A 14,726-nucleotide genomic window follows, 5' to 3' on the forward strand; every position below is an offset into this window, starting at 1 on the left:
CGGAGGCTCTTTTATTGGTTTCCCACTTCCTTAACACTAGAACCACCAAGACGGTCAATCTGACCCTTTTCAATTTTGTAATTTCAATAACTTCATTTCAATAAAAACCTTGAACCCATTTGTCTCTGACTTTTCCTAAATATGTGTTTTTTATACTCTAGAGGGTGTTATGATAAATATCATAAAAGACACAAACTTTCTGAACATTTCATCCTCACAGCGCCATGACGGTCAAAATGACCGTATGCATATTTAATAGTAGAATAGCCGGGCCTCGAGGAGTACCAATAGCCACCAGTTTAATAGATTCATTTAACTAGAAAAGCCTGGCCCCCAATGTCATTTGGTTGTGTTTATGTAGGTCTGTAAATATTTGAAAGAACATAAAAACATTTTCATTAGTTTGTTACTGTAGGCTTAAACACAGAAATGTAAGTGTAAAAGCTATAAAACAAAAAGCAGGTGCGTTGGAACACAGTAAAAGCTTATTTTTATAATACCAAAACAAATACAAATACCCAAACCACAATTAAGAACATATCATAGATATCAGTAGCCTAAGCATCAGTATAAGCGCAAGCATGCTTGTGAATAGGGAAAATCAGCACAAAGGCAATAATGGCATTATAATGAATGTAAGTGTCGATATGACAGCGGTCAAAAATAGTCCATTATTGTCAGTTATTGGACACATTATTTGTGGCCTCGATCGTGCTTACAGTATAGTGTGCATCTTCACGCAACAGTTGGATCTCATTTAGCTGTTATCCCTTGTCCTAACAGTCGCCACAAATCTTCGCCACTTTCACTTGATTGCAACACTTCCCACAAAGAAGTCTCTTGCAGCTGAAACAGGTGTCGCGGGTTCAGTTCTGCCTTGCGTGGAATCTTTGCTGCTGCCTTGGCCTTCATATGTCTGTCATATAGCCCGTGTGCCAGACTCATGATGAAGTCTCTCCTGCTATTGGTTAAGGTTCATCCACTGCTTGAACAACACGTGTGCGTTGATAGCAGCCAAGTCAAGCATGTTGTAGAACACAGTAACAGGCCAGCACCTAGCTCATCCTTTCACCTAGTACAGCCGTGCCATCTGATCCGAAACATTATCCGACACTCGCTCATCTGCTGCCCAATATGGATCCTTTCCCAGATATGGAAAGCCGTTCAGCATTATAGAGTAGACTAATAAGACTGTGGACTGATATACACTACCAGTCAAAAGTTTGGACTCACTTACTCATTCAAGGGTTTTTCTTTATTTTTACAATTTTTTACATTGTAGAATAATATGGAATCACGTAGTAACCAAAAAAGTGTTAAACAAATCAAAATATATTTTATATTTGAGATTCTTCAAATAGCCACCCTTTGCCTTGATGACAGCTTTGCACACTCTTGGCATTCTCTTAACCAGCTTCATGAGGTAGTCACCTGGAATGCATTTCAATTAACAGGTGTGCCTTCTTAAAAGTTAATTTGTGGAATTTCTTTCCTTCTTAATGCGTTTGAGCCAATCAGTTGTGTTGTGACAAGGTAGGGGGGGTATACAGAAGATAGCCCTATTTGGTAAAATACCAAGTCCATATTATGGCAAGAACAGCTCAAATAAGCAAAGAGAAACGACAGTCCATCATTACTTTAAGACATGAAGGTCAGTCAATACGGAACATTTCAAGAACTTTGAAAGTTGCTTCATGTGCAGTCGCAAAAACCATCAAGCGCTATAATGAAACTGGCTCTCATGAGGACCGCCACAGGAATGGAAGACCCAGAGTTACCTCTGCTGCAGAGAAAAAGTTCATTATTTTTTATTTAATTGTACCTTTATTCAACTAGGCAAGTCAGTTAAGAACAAATTCTTATTTACAATGACGGCCTACACCGGCCAAACCTGGACGACGCTGGGCCAATTGTGCGCCACCCTATGGGACTCCCAATCACGGCCGGTTGTGATGGAATCGAACCAGGGGGTCTATAGTGATGCCTCAAGCACTGAGATGCAGTGCCTTAGACCGCTGCGCCACTCGGGCTTGCCTCAGAAATTGCAGCCCAAATAAATGCTTCATAGAGTTGAAGTAACAGACCCATCTCAACATCAACTGTTCAGAGGGGACTGTCTGAATCAGGCCTTCATGGTTGAATTGCTGCAAAGAAACCACTACTAAAGGACACCAATAAGAAAAAGAGACCTGCTTGGGCCAAGAAACACGAGCAATGGACATTAGACCGGTGGAAATTTGTCCTTTGGTCTGTTGAGTCCAAATTTGAGATTTTTGGTTCCAACCGCCGTGTCTTTGTGAGACGCGGTGTGGGTGAGCGGATAATCTCTGCATGTGTTGTTCCCAATGTAAAGCATGGAGGAGGAGGTGTTATGGTGTGGGGGTGCTTTGCTGGTGACACTGTCTGTGATTTATTTAGAATTCAAGGCACACTTAACCAGCATGGCTACCACAGCATTCTGCAGCGATACGCCATCCCATCTGGGTTGCGCTTAGTGGGACTATCAATTGTTTTTCAACAGGACAATGACCCAAAACACACCTCCAGGCTGTGTAAGGGCTATAATCTAACCTCAAAAAGCACTAATCGCTCAGCACTAACAATATGATGCAAAACACAGGGGGGAAAAAACATTTTGACTGAACTGGGCCTTTAATATTGTTGATGGTAAGTTATGAGGACTACTAGAGACAAGTTGGTGTACTTACAAGTCAGTGTAAAAAATTAAGATCTGTCACACACCTCATTTGGTGCGATGAGAGAGAGAGAGAGAGTTAAAGAGAGAAAGACCCCTCTGATTTCCCCTGGCTAACACTAAGCTAACTCTGAGCTTTGGAACCTCTCTCTCTTCCTCATTAACAGCCCAGCAGCAGAGGAGAGGAGAGGCTTGCAACACTCCCACTGTAACAAGCCTATACTTGGACAACCTGCAGAAACACACACTTTTAATAATCCACTCCACTGGCCACAGGGCTACAGCAACTTTCCATCTTCCATCGCTATCCACATTCTCTGGGATTTATGAAACAACATTCCAGCGGCCTTATCAGTTTATAATTTTTTCCTCTCTTCTGGCTTTGTTGTGTTTCACGAAACGATGATCTGATAAATGTCTTAACCCATTATTCATGCTGCATTATGAGAACGGGATATTAGTGGGGAAAAGTATTCAAACAGCAATATGTTCTGGCCCAGTGAGCTGAGTGGATCTGCAGTAAGCTGAGGAAGTTGAGACTGTATCAGTCCGCCTCAACACTGTGCCTCAGTCACAGAGATCTGCTGGCTTATATAGAGCTATAGTTGTTACTCTGACCACCATTGATCACACAGACAGGAAAAACATTAAACACTGAATTCACTCCCATCCACCTCCACTAAGGATGATTGTACTGTAATAGTAGTGCTGTATTGATCTCCAACCACAGACAGTAATACACCTCCTCTTAGGTTAACCCTGACCTCTAGCTCCTCTAGAGCCACCAGGCTGATCTCTCTAAACTTCTCCCCATATCTGCTCCATGTTGCATTTCTCAGGGGGGTTCATTCTAGATGTACCCAGGACACAAATATATCCATTTCTCTTTCTCCTCTCTCAGGTAAAGGAGATGTGTTTGGCGATGTGTTTTGGAAAGAGACCACTCTTGCACACGCGTGTGCTAACGTGCGGGCGCTGACGTACTGCGACCTGCACATCATCAAGAGAGAGGCACTGCTCAAGGTTCTGGAGTTCTACACAGCCTTCGCTAATTCCTTCTCACGCAACCTCATCCTCACCTGCAACCTACGCAAACGGGTAAGACTTAAACAGTGACACACACACGCACAAACACACACACGCACTCCGACAACTACGTGTCACTCCTTCTCCTTCTTCCTCCCTCTTCTGTAACCTATTTTCTCATCTGAAACTTTAGCAGAGCTTTTTTATTGCTTTTCTCCTTGTCTGCTGATACGTTAGTTCTCCCATCACTCATGAGGGATCTCTGGAATGTAATTTTCACATTATTAGGGTATTCATTCTAAAGGTATTGATTGTGTCTTTTCTCAGAGCCACTTTCACAGAATGGATTCGGAAAGTATTCAGACCCCTTCCCTTTTTCCACATTTTGTTTACGTTACAGCCTTATTCTAAAATGAATTCAATCAAAAAATGTCTGTCATCAATCTACACACAATACCCCATAATGACAAAGCGAAAACAGGTTTTTTGAAATGTTTGCAAATGTCTAGCAAATAAAAAACAGAAATACCTTATTTACGTAAGGATTCAGACCCTTTGCTATGAGACTCGAAATTTAACTCAGGTGCATCCTGTTTCCATTGATCATCCTTGAGATGTTTCTACAACTGTGGTAAATTCAATTGATTGGACATGATTAGGAAAGGCACACACCTGTCTATTTAAGGTTCCACAGTTGACAGTGCATGTCAGAGCAAAAACCAAGCCATGAGGTCCCCAAGAACACAGTGGCCTCCATCATTCTTAAATGGAAGAAGTTTGGAACCACCAATACTCTTCTTAGAGCTGGCCGCCCAGCCAAACTAAGCATTCGGGGGAGAATGGCCTTGGTCAGGGAGGTGACCAAGAACCCGATGGTCACTCTGACAGAGCTCCAGACTTCCTCTGTGGAGATGGGAGAACCTTCCAGAAGGCCAACCATCTCTGCAGCACTCCACCAATCAAATCAAATCAAATCAAATCAAATCAAATCAAATTTTATTGGTCACATGCGCCGAATACAACAGGTGCAGACATTACAGTGAAATGCTTACTTATAGCCCTTAACCAACAGTGCATTTATTTTAAACAAAAAAGTAAGAATAAAACAACAACAAAAAAGTGTTGAGAAAAAAAGAGCAGAAGTAAAAAATAAAGTGACAGTAGGGAGGCTATATATACAATAGAATAAAGTGACAGTAGGGAGGCTATATATACAGGGGGGTACCGTTGCATAGTCAATGTGCGGGGGCACCGGCTAGTTGAGGTAATATGTACATGTGGGTAGAGTTAAAGTGACTATGCATAAATACTTAACAGAGTAGCAGCAGCGTAAAAGGGATGGGGTGGGGGGGCAGTCAAGCCTTTATGGTGGAGTGACCAGATGGAAGCCACTTCTCAGTAAAAGGCAGATGACAGCCCGCTTGGAGTTTGCCAAAAGGCACCTAAAGGACTCTCAGACCATGAGAAACAAGATTATCTGGTCTGATGAAACCAAGATTGAACTCTTTGGCCTGAATACCAAGCGTCACGTCTGGAGGAAACCTGGCACCATCCCTACAGCGAAGCATGGTGGTGGCAGCATCATGCGGTGGGGATGTTTTTCCCTCGATACTAGTCAGTATCGAGGGAAAGATGAATGGAGCAAAGTACAGAGAGATCCTTGATGAAAACCTGCTCCAAAGTGCTTCGGGACAAGTCTCTGAATGTCCTTGAGTGGCCAAGCCAAAGCCCGGACTTGAACCCGATCGAACATCTCTGGAGAGACCTGAACATAGCTGTGCAGTGACACTCCACATCCAACCTGACAGAGCTTGAGAGGATCTGCAGAGAAGAATTGGAGAAACTCCCCAAATACAGGTGTGCCAAGCTTGTAGCGTCATGCATGCGTGTGTGTGAGTACATGTGTGTGTCGAACTGGCACTATATGGCTGGGCCAATGTGTGTGTGATTTGGTACCATGGGGTGAATGTGTGTGTGTTTGTGTGTGTGTGTTTTTGGTTTTACTATCCTTGTGGGGAAAAAGGCTATTTTAGGCTTAGAGGTTAGGGTTGGGGCTAAGGTAAGGGTTAGGGTTAGGTTTATGGTTAGTGGTTAGGGAAAATAGGATTTAGAATGAAAATCAATTGTTTGGTCCACACAAGGATAGTAGAACATGCCTGTGTGTGTGCGTGTGTGTGAGAGAGCGAGCTGGTACCATGGCTGGTGCTTGGGAGTATATGTAGTGATGAGCTGGTGTGATGGAGCACTGATTGAGCTCCATCTCCATGACCCATAACCTTATTAGTCACAATGCAGAGTGTGAGGCAGATGATGACGGCTAGTATTTGGATCATCGCTGGTCCTGTACTGAGGCAGGTCTGCTTGCTATTCTTTTCCTGGAGCTCGTGACATACTATAGGTCTCTCATTCAGTCCATTAGTGGCTGTGGCCGGTGGGGATAAATCTGTGCATTTGTTTTGTTGCTAGTATTTCAGCAGATACAGTTTACTTTCTTAACTTGCAAAACCTTTCCCTTTCTCATATAATCTCATAATAGAATACTTTGTGGGAATGCAGAAGCAAATACTCACGCTATTGTCTTTTTGATAAAAAGAAAAAAGAAAATAATTCATGTATTTTAACCCTTTTAAATCTAATTAGCATAATACAAACATCAGTTTTTTCCATGGACAGTGTTTCAATCCACCGCATCCGCCAATTGCGGCCTTACACATCTCCCGTGGGAGGTGGCCGAGCTACAGCGGTGTTTGTCAGACCATTAGACATCCCGAAAATTGGTCTTCTCACGAAAACTTCTGTAGTGTCTGACCGTTTTGGCCTACAAACTAATATAACCCCTCTATGGAAAGATGAGACTCGTACATATCGGTGCCTCACAAGTCTGAGCATTAAGTTACCAAACCATTTTCTCATTAATGAAATGAGGGCTATTTCATCTAGTGTGATTATTCTGTCTAGCACCCTAAGGCTTTTAGATTTTACCTGACTTAAGAAAAATATATTGCTTTAAAAAAAACTTGAAAATCTGTCTTTCTTTTGCTCGAGAGGCCACTGCACATTATTTGTTAAGCAACAGCTTTACTGTAATTCTGCAGAGCTTAGTTCTGATATGAAAATGTTCTGTTTTTAGCATTTCCACAGTGTTGTCGCATACTAGGGTACCAATACTTTTCAGAGAATTTTAGATGTATGATCCCTTGATTATATCTGTGGAGTATTCCTCTTTTACATTTAGGTTGAAAACCTATCAAAGAAACAAACATCCACAGAATTAACCAAACATTTAGATATGTGTAGTTAGAGGCTCTCTTTAATGATAGAAGCCTTTTGGATGGTTTATTTTTGTTAGCTGGGACAGCTTGTGTACTTGGAGGCAGAGTATGTGAGCGGAGTTGAGCGGAGTTGAGCGGAGTTGAGCGGTCGGCAATCCCGCTCATTGCTCATGCTCATGGAGCTGTGCTTGCTTGCGTACCACTCCGGCGCGCCATGTCCTTTCCAGCGGCTCAGCTAAAAACCACTCCACGAAAAAACTGCTGCTCCAAATTTGCCCCATTCATTAAAATCACAAATTAACCAACACCCATCTATTTTTGTGACTACCTGGACCTACCATTTGGTTTTAAAGTATTGAAACCAAACCATATGATTTGAATGAAAATTATTTTAATAAACATGAAAAGGTGAATGTAAGAAGCACTCATAATTTAAAATAGGCTACTTGTCATATTAAACAGCATATAAACACTCTAAATAGGTCAGGAACGAAAATGAATTATTTAGGCTATATTATCAAGGCTATAGCCTACAAATAAATACATTGTGAAGCATTTGCCAGTGTGACAACTAGGCTTGTAGGGAGTCAAGGACATTAAGCGCTCAGCATTTAAACAACATTTTGTTGTATTAAATCATTATAGTCAAAAAAATAGTCTGTGATTTACAAATTAAACGAAAAATGCCTTATTAGGCTCAGTCAAACTGCCTTTGAATTCATTTTTAGAAACATGAGCTTGGTCAGAGTCCGTGGCTTCAGGCTCATGTGATCAGGCCAGCAGCGGAGAGTATCCTCTCCACGCTTGCAGAGCCACTGGGGATGCTAAACACCCTTTTGGCCACTTTTGCCAGACTGGGCAGGGATGCAGAGTTTTTTATTTATTTTTATATAGCTAGGCCTAAAGGTTTTTAGGCAAAATAACCCAATCAAAACGGAAAGCTCATTGTAAGTTGGAATATGCCAGGCCTATTGGGCCAAAATCAATTATGGCCTATTGTATAGATAATAGAACAAAAATGTGTCACGGTTTCGGCCGAGGCTGCTCCTCCTCCTTGTTCTGGCAGGCTTCGGCGGTCGTCGTCCCCGGAGTACTAGCTACCACCGTTCGATGTTTCATGTTTGTTTGGTTTTGTCTGTTTGTACACCTGTCCCTTGTTAGTGTTTGATTTTGTTTCCTATTTAGTTATCGTGTGTTGGGTCAGGTGTTATGTGTGATTGGTTTTTGTCAAGCTGTTGCTCTCTGTATTAACTCTCGTGTTTTGTTGTTTTTCGAGAGTCCGCACTGTGTGCGCTATCGTCGTTTTACGCACTGTGTTTATTGTGCGTAATTTGTATTTTGCCTCCCGGTTGGGTTGGCTGTTCGCCTGTTTGGTGCTGCTTTCGTTTACTAAAGTCTGTTCACGAACGCCCGTGTTTCCTGCGCTTGATTTCCACACCGCATCTACACTCAGCTACTGACAGAATCACACATCAACCCATGGAATCAGCAGGAGCAACCGCGCCAACGGACATCATGGAGGACCGTCTTCGTGGGCAGGAGGACAGGATCAACCAGATCGGTCACGCCCTGGATCGGGTGATGAACACTCTCCACCGATGGGAAAGCAGCGGGGTACCCACGCCCCCACCTACCGGACCATCCCCATCGGTCAGTCCTCCTGTCCCCCTTCCGGAACCCAGCGGGATTCGGCTCTCGCTCCCGAGGGCGTACGACGTCTCCGCTGCCGGGTGTCAAGGGTTCCTGCTGCAAGTGGAGCTCTACCTCGCCACCGTACACCCGGCGCCCTCGGGACACGAGAGCGTCTCCGCCCTCATCTCCTGTCTCACCGGCAAGGCGTTGGAGTGGGCCAACGCCGAATGGAGGAGAATAGACGCCGCTACGATTACCTATGCGGAGTTCTACCGCCGCTTCCGTGCCGTGTTTGACCATCCACCAGAAGGGAAGGCGGCGGGGGAGCGTCTGTTCTACCTCCGACAGGGGATGAGGAGCGCACAGGATTTTGCTTTGGAGTTCCGGACTCTAGCGGCAGATGCAGGGTGGAATGAGCGGGCCCTCATAGACCACTTCCGCTGCAGCCTCCGGGAGGACGTCCAGAGAGAGTTGGCGTGCAGGGATACCACGTTGTCGTTTGACCAACTGGTCGACATGGCCATTCGGCTGGACACCCTGCTCGCCACCCGTGGACGTCCCGGGTGGGGGTTGCCCATTCCACCTTCCGGCACCTCCGAGCCGAGCCCTATGGAGCTCGGAGGTGCTGGCGCTAGAGAACGGAGGAGTAGGAACCCGAGGGGGGCCGTTCCCTGCACCAACTGTGGCCGTGGAGGGCACACCGCGGCTAGGTGTTGGGGAAGGTCCCCCGATGGAGGTGAAGGCAGGCCACGCATTGGGGAGTCCTCCCAGGTGAGTAGGCGCCCTACTTACCCAGAGCTTTCTGTCGTTCACATAACCTTGCCTGTTTGTTTCCCACAGGTTGCACCTCGTTCCCAGCATAAGGCGCTAGTAGATTCAGGCGCAGCTGGGAATTTTGTAGATCGCCAGTTCTGTGTAGAGTTAGGGATTCCTCTCCTTCCCGTTGATAAGCCTTTCCCTGTACATGCCCTAGATAGCCGTCCGTTAGGATCTGGGTTAATGAGGGAGGTCACAGCGCCCCTTAGGATGAAGACGCAGGGGGGTCATGAGGAGACGATTCAGCTCTATCTGATTGACTCTCCTGCGTATCCGGTGGTGCTGGGACTTCCCTGGTTGACTACCCATGATCCTACTATTTCGTGGCGAGAGAAAGCTCTTAAAGGGTGGTCTGTTCAGTGTGAGGGGCTATGTCTGGGTGTTTCCATAGGGGCGACCTCGGTGGAGAGTCCAAATCAAATGCCCGCACTGCATATTCCCCCCGAGTATGAGGATTTGACACTGGTGTTTAGTAAGACAAGGGCGGCGCAGCTGCCGCCTCATAGACAGGGGGATTGTGCGATAGATCTCCAGTTAGGAGCAGCACTCCCGCGGAGCCATGTGTATCCCTTGTCTCAAGAGGAGAGGAAGGCGATGGAAACTTACATCGCCGAGTCTCTGAGACAGGGATACATACGGGCCTCCACTTCACCCGCTTCCTCAAGCTTCTTTTTTGTGAAGAAAAAAGATGGAGGTTTGCGCCCGTGTATTGATTACCGCGGTCTCAATCAGATTACGGTGAAGTACAGTTATCCACTTCCTCTGATTGCGACTATGACGGAGTCATTACACGGTGCTCAGTTCTTCACAAAATTGGATCTCAGGAGCGCATATAACTTGGTGCGCATTAGAGAGGGCGATGAATGGAAGACAGCATTTAGCACGACCTCCGGTCATTACGAGTATCTCGTCATGCCATATGGGTTAATGAATGCTCCCTCAGTCTTCCAATCCTTTGTAGATGAGATTTTCCGGGACATGCAGGGGCAGGGAGTAGTCGTGTACATAGACAATATTCTGGTGTACAGTTCTACCCGAGCTGAGCATGTAGCCCTGGTGCGCCGAGTGTTGAGGAGACTGTTGGAGCATGACCTATATGTCAAGGCAGAGAAATGTCTGTTCTTTCAGAAGTCGGTCTCCTTTTTGGGTTATCAGTTGTCTGCGTCAGGGGTGAAAATGGAGGTTGACCGGGTGTCAGCTGTGCGTAATTGGCAAACCCCAACCACTGTGAAAGAGGTGCAACAGTTCTTGGGTTTTGCGAATTATTACCAGAGGTTTATCCGGGGTTTTGGACAGGTGGCAGCTCCCATAACGTCTCTGTTGAAGGGGGGTCCGGTGCGCTTGCGGTGGTCAGCTGAGGCGGACAGGGCTTTTGGGAGACTGAAGGACCTGTTTACCTCGGCGCCGGTGTTGGCGCATCCGGATCCCGCTTTACCATTCCAGGTAGAGGTAGACGCGTCCGAGGCCGGTATTGGGGCCGTCCTCTCACAACGGTCTGGCACACCACCTAAGCTCCGCCCCTGTGCCTTTTATTCTAAGAAGCTCAGTCCGGCGGAGCGGAATTATGACGTAGGGGACAGGGAGCTGTTAGCCGTGGTACAGGCCCTAAAGATGTGGAGGCATTGGCTTGAGGGGGCTCAACACCCTTTCCTCATTTTGACGGACCACCGTAACCTGGAGTACATCCGGGCAGCTAGGAGACTGAATCCTCGCCAGGCCCGCTGGACTATGTTTCTAGCCCGGTTTGTGTTTAAAATCACTTACATCCCTGGGTCCCAGAACGGGAAGGCAGATGCCCTGTCTCGGCGGTATGACACGGAGGAGAGGTCCGTTGAGCCCACTCCCATACTACCAAAGTCTTGTCTGGTGGCACCGGTGGTATGGGAGGTCGATGCAGAGATCGAGCGGGCGTTACGCACCGACCCAAGTCCTCCACAGTGTCCAGTGGGTCGGACGTACGTTCCGCTCGAGGTACGCGATCGCCTCATTTATTGGGCTCATACGTCCCCCTCCTCTGGACATCCAGGTATCGGCCGGACAGTTCACTGCCTTAGCACTAAGTACTGGTGGCCAACGTTAGCCAGGGATGTGAGGGTTTATGTCTCCTCCTGTTCGGTGTGTGCACAGTGTAAGGCGCCCAGACATTTGCCCAGGGGTAAGCTACAACCCCGTTCCACAACGACCCTGGTCCCACCTCTCGGTGGACTTTGTTACAGACCTTCCCCCCTCACAGGGGAATACTACCACCCTGGTCGTTGTGGATCGGTTCTCGAAGGCCTGTCGTCTCCTTCCCATGCCGGGTCTCCCTACTGCCCTACAGACCGCTGAGGCTCTGTTTACCCATGTCTTCCGGCATTACGGGGTACCCGAGGATATAGTGTCTGATCGAGGCCCCCAGTTCACCTCCAGAGTGTGGAGAGCCTTTATGGAACGGTTGGGGGTTTCGGTGAGCCTTACCTCGGGTTACCACCCGGAGAGTAATGGGCAGGTTGAACGTGTCAACCAGGATGTGGGTAGGTTTCTGAGGTCTTATTGCCAGGGCCGGCCGGAGGAGTGGGCGAGATACGTTCCGTGGGCCGAGATGGCGCAGAACTCTCTCCGCCACTCCTCCACCCAACTAACCCCTTTCCAGTGTGTGTTAGGGTACCAGCCGGTTCTGGCACCTGGGCACGAGAGCCAGATCGAGGCCCCTGCGGTGGATGAGTGGGTGCGGCACTCGGAGGAGACATGGAACGCTGCCCACGTCCATCTGCAGCGGGCCATCCGTCGGCATAAGACGAGCGCCGATCTCCACCGCAGTGAGGGGCCTGTATACGCACCTGGAGATCGAGTCTGGCTCTCAACCAGAAACCTGCCCCTCCGCCTGCCCTGCCGGAAGCTGGGTCGGCGGTTTGTGGGGCCATTCAAAGTCCTGAGGAGGTTGAACGAGGTGTGTTACAGGTTCGAACTGTTTATTGATTACAGGAATATTAACCCCTCGTTCCATGTGTCTCTCCTCAGGCCGGTGGTAGCTGGTCCACTCCAGGACTATGAGATCGAGGAGACTCCTCCACCCCCGTTGGACATCGAGGGGGCTCCGGCGTACACTGTGAGGTCCATCCTTGATTCGAGATGCCGGATGGGGGGTCTCCAATATCTCGTGGAGTGGGAGGGGTACGGCCCGGAGGAGCGGTGCTGGGTGCCGAGGAGGGACATATTAGACCTGTCCCTGCTGACCGAGTTCCATCGGGGTCATCCTACGCGCCCTGCTCCGCGTCGTCCTGGTCGTCCCCGAGGCCGGGATCGGCGCACGGCTGGAGCCGCGCGTCAAGGGGGGGGTACTGTCACGGTTTCGGCCGAGGCTGCTCCTCCTCCTTGTTCGGGCAGGCTTCGGCGGTCGTCGTCCCCGGAGTACTAGCTACCACCGTTCGATGTTTCATGTTTGTTTGGTTTTGTCTGTTTGTACACCTGTCCCTTGTTAGTGTTTGATTTTGTTTCCTATTTAGTTATCGTGTGTTGGGTCAGGTGTTATGTGTGATTGGTTTTTGTCAAGCTGTTGCTCTCTGTATTAACTCTCGTGTTTTGTTGTTTTTCGAGAGTCCGCACTGTGTGCGCTATCGTCGTTTTACGCACTGTGTTTATTGTGCGTAATTTGTATTTTGCCTCCCGGTTGGGTTGGCTGTTCGCCTGTTTGGTGCTGCTTTCGTTTACTAAAGTCTGTTCACGAACGCCCGTGTTTCCTGCGCTTGATTTCCACACCGCATCTACACTCAGCTACTGACAAAATGAAGGAAACTTTTATGAGATTAATTGTTTTGTTTATAAATACTTTGCTACAATGACACACTTAATTAGCTACCCACTTCGTTCATTTCTTTTAGCATGTCCACATAGTAAGTAGCCTACACCATCATGCTTTCTGGATTTGTGTCTTTTCAGATTCCACAATGATTCTTTAGTTGTGGACACTACATCACCACACTCCATCTCTTGCTCTTGGTCCTCATCTTTGTAAGTCACCTTGATTTTGCACCTGTGTTTTGTCAGTTTCTTTATGAAAATATTTAGCGAACTCTATGACAGCAGCTAAAGCAAGGGGCTATAGCAGCACACGAGTAGACTGCAAATGCATGCTGGGACAGGCATGCCCTGAGCTCGTGAAGTGAGCCCTACTGGAGCTCTATTGAAGCGAAATTGGAGCGGGTAAGAAGGCCGGCGCTCCAGCCTTTAGGAATCTCGCTCCGCAGTCCAGTCAAATGGGGCACGCTTCACTCCACGCTCTGCTCTGCTCACATACTCTGCTTGGAGGACAACAGTAAGATAACATACTCAGGGACTAGACCCTGCAGACGAGGCTTTTACCAGCCGACTGAAATATGAATAATGTAACTATAGGGATGGGTGGAGAAGTCTGTGTGGGGTTTGTGTGTGCGTGTGTGCATGCGTGCTTGTGAAAGAGGATATTGTGGGGTAGGGAGTTTAATACAGAATAGTGAAGTCAAGGCTGAAGTCCAGGATGCTGATTTGTTGTAAATGTTTTCATGATTTCAGCAAGAGAACAGGAGGTTTTATTTGTTCATCTATGTGTGTGTGTGGAAGGTAGTGCAGAGATCGGGTGAGATGGAGAAAGCTGAGCTGAAGGAGGAAGGGAGATGAGGAAGTCATCCATGCAGAGAGTCTCATTTTCTCCATTCCTGTTCTGTCTGGTAAATAATGAATCGCTGAACAGGAAAAGTGACCCACTTTTTTCTGGAGAATAAGAAGCCAGAGCTACATTAAGAGGGACAGGGTAGATTCTCTTCATCAGAACAGAGAAACAGGGACATTTTGAAAAACAAGCGGCCATGGACACTCCATGGACTGCTCTCCTATCTGCCTAGTGCTTTTTAAGATGCTTCTTCACCACAGAAGTATAGCTTGAGCTCTCCTAGCCTCCCTGATTACTCTCCCTAAGGCCTGTGTACATTGCCTATTGAAAATCTACACACCCCTTGCACGGCCCTCACATTTTGCTGCCTTAAAATATAATCTAAAAAAGGATTGAAGTGATAATGTTTTATACCAACAAAATTACAGCTATGAATCATTGTGAATTATATTATACCAACATTGCACAACTCTTAGGGTAACATACAGTATATCCATTGTTTTTGTCAAAATTGCTCAAGCTCAGTAAATTTGGTTGGGAATCATTGATGGGCAGCGATATTCAAACCTTGTCTCAGATCTTCAAGCAAATCTAATTCAGGACTGGGACTGGACCACTCAGGAACACCTTGTTAGGCTATGGTTCAACCCAGCACTCA

The 14,726-nt window shown here is 47.0% G+C and overlaps 1 protein-coding gene across 1 annotated transcript in view; it reads left to right on the top strand.

The window, feature by feature from the left end:
* The window catches only part of LOC311102645 (voltage-gated delayed rectifier potassium channel KCNH5-like), a gene marked incomplete at both ends in the record, with an annotated part of 153,578 nt that overhangs the window by 87,738 nt on the left and 51,114 nt on the right, over positions 1-14,726 (top strand). Inside the window, one exon of the mRNA XM_084144008.1 lies at positions 3,597-3,793. Coding sequence (XP_084000134.1) covers positions 3,597-3,793 — 197 coding nt within the window. The remainder of the gene's footprint in view (positions 1-3,596; positions 3,794-14,726) is intronic.

This window comes from Coregonus lavaretus (assembly GCF_964263955.1).
Source record: "Coregonus lavaretus genome assembly, chromosome: 27".
Taxonomy (NCBI): Eukaryota; Metazoa; Chordata; class Actinopteri; order Salmoniformes; family Salmonidae; genus Coregonus; species Coregonus lavaretus.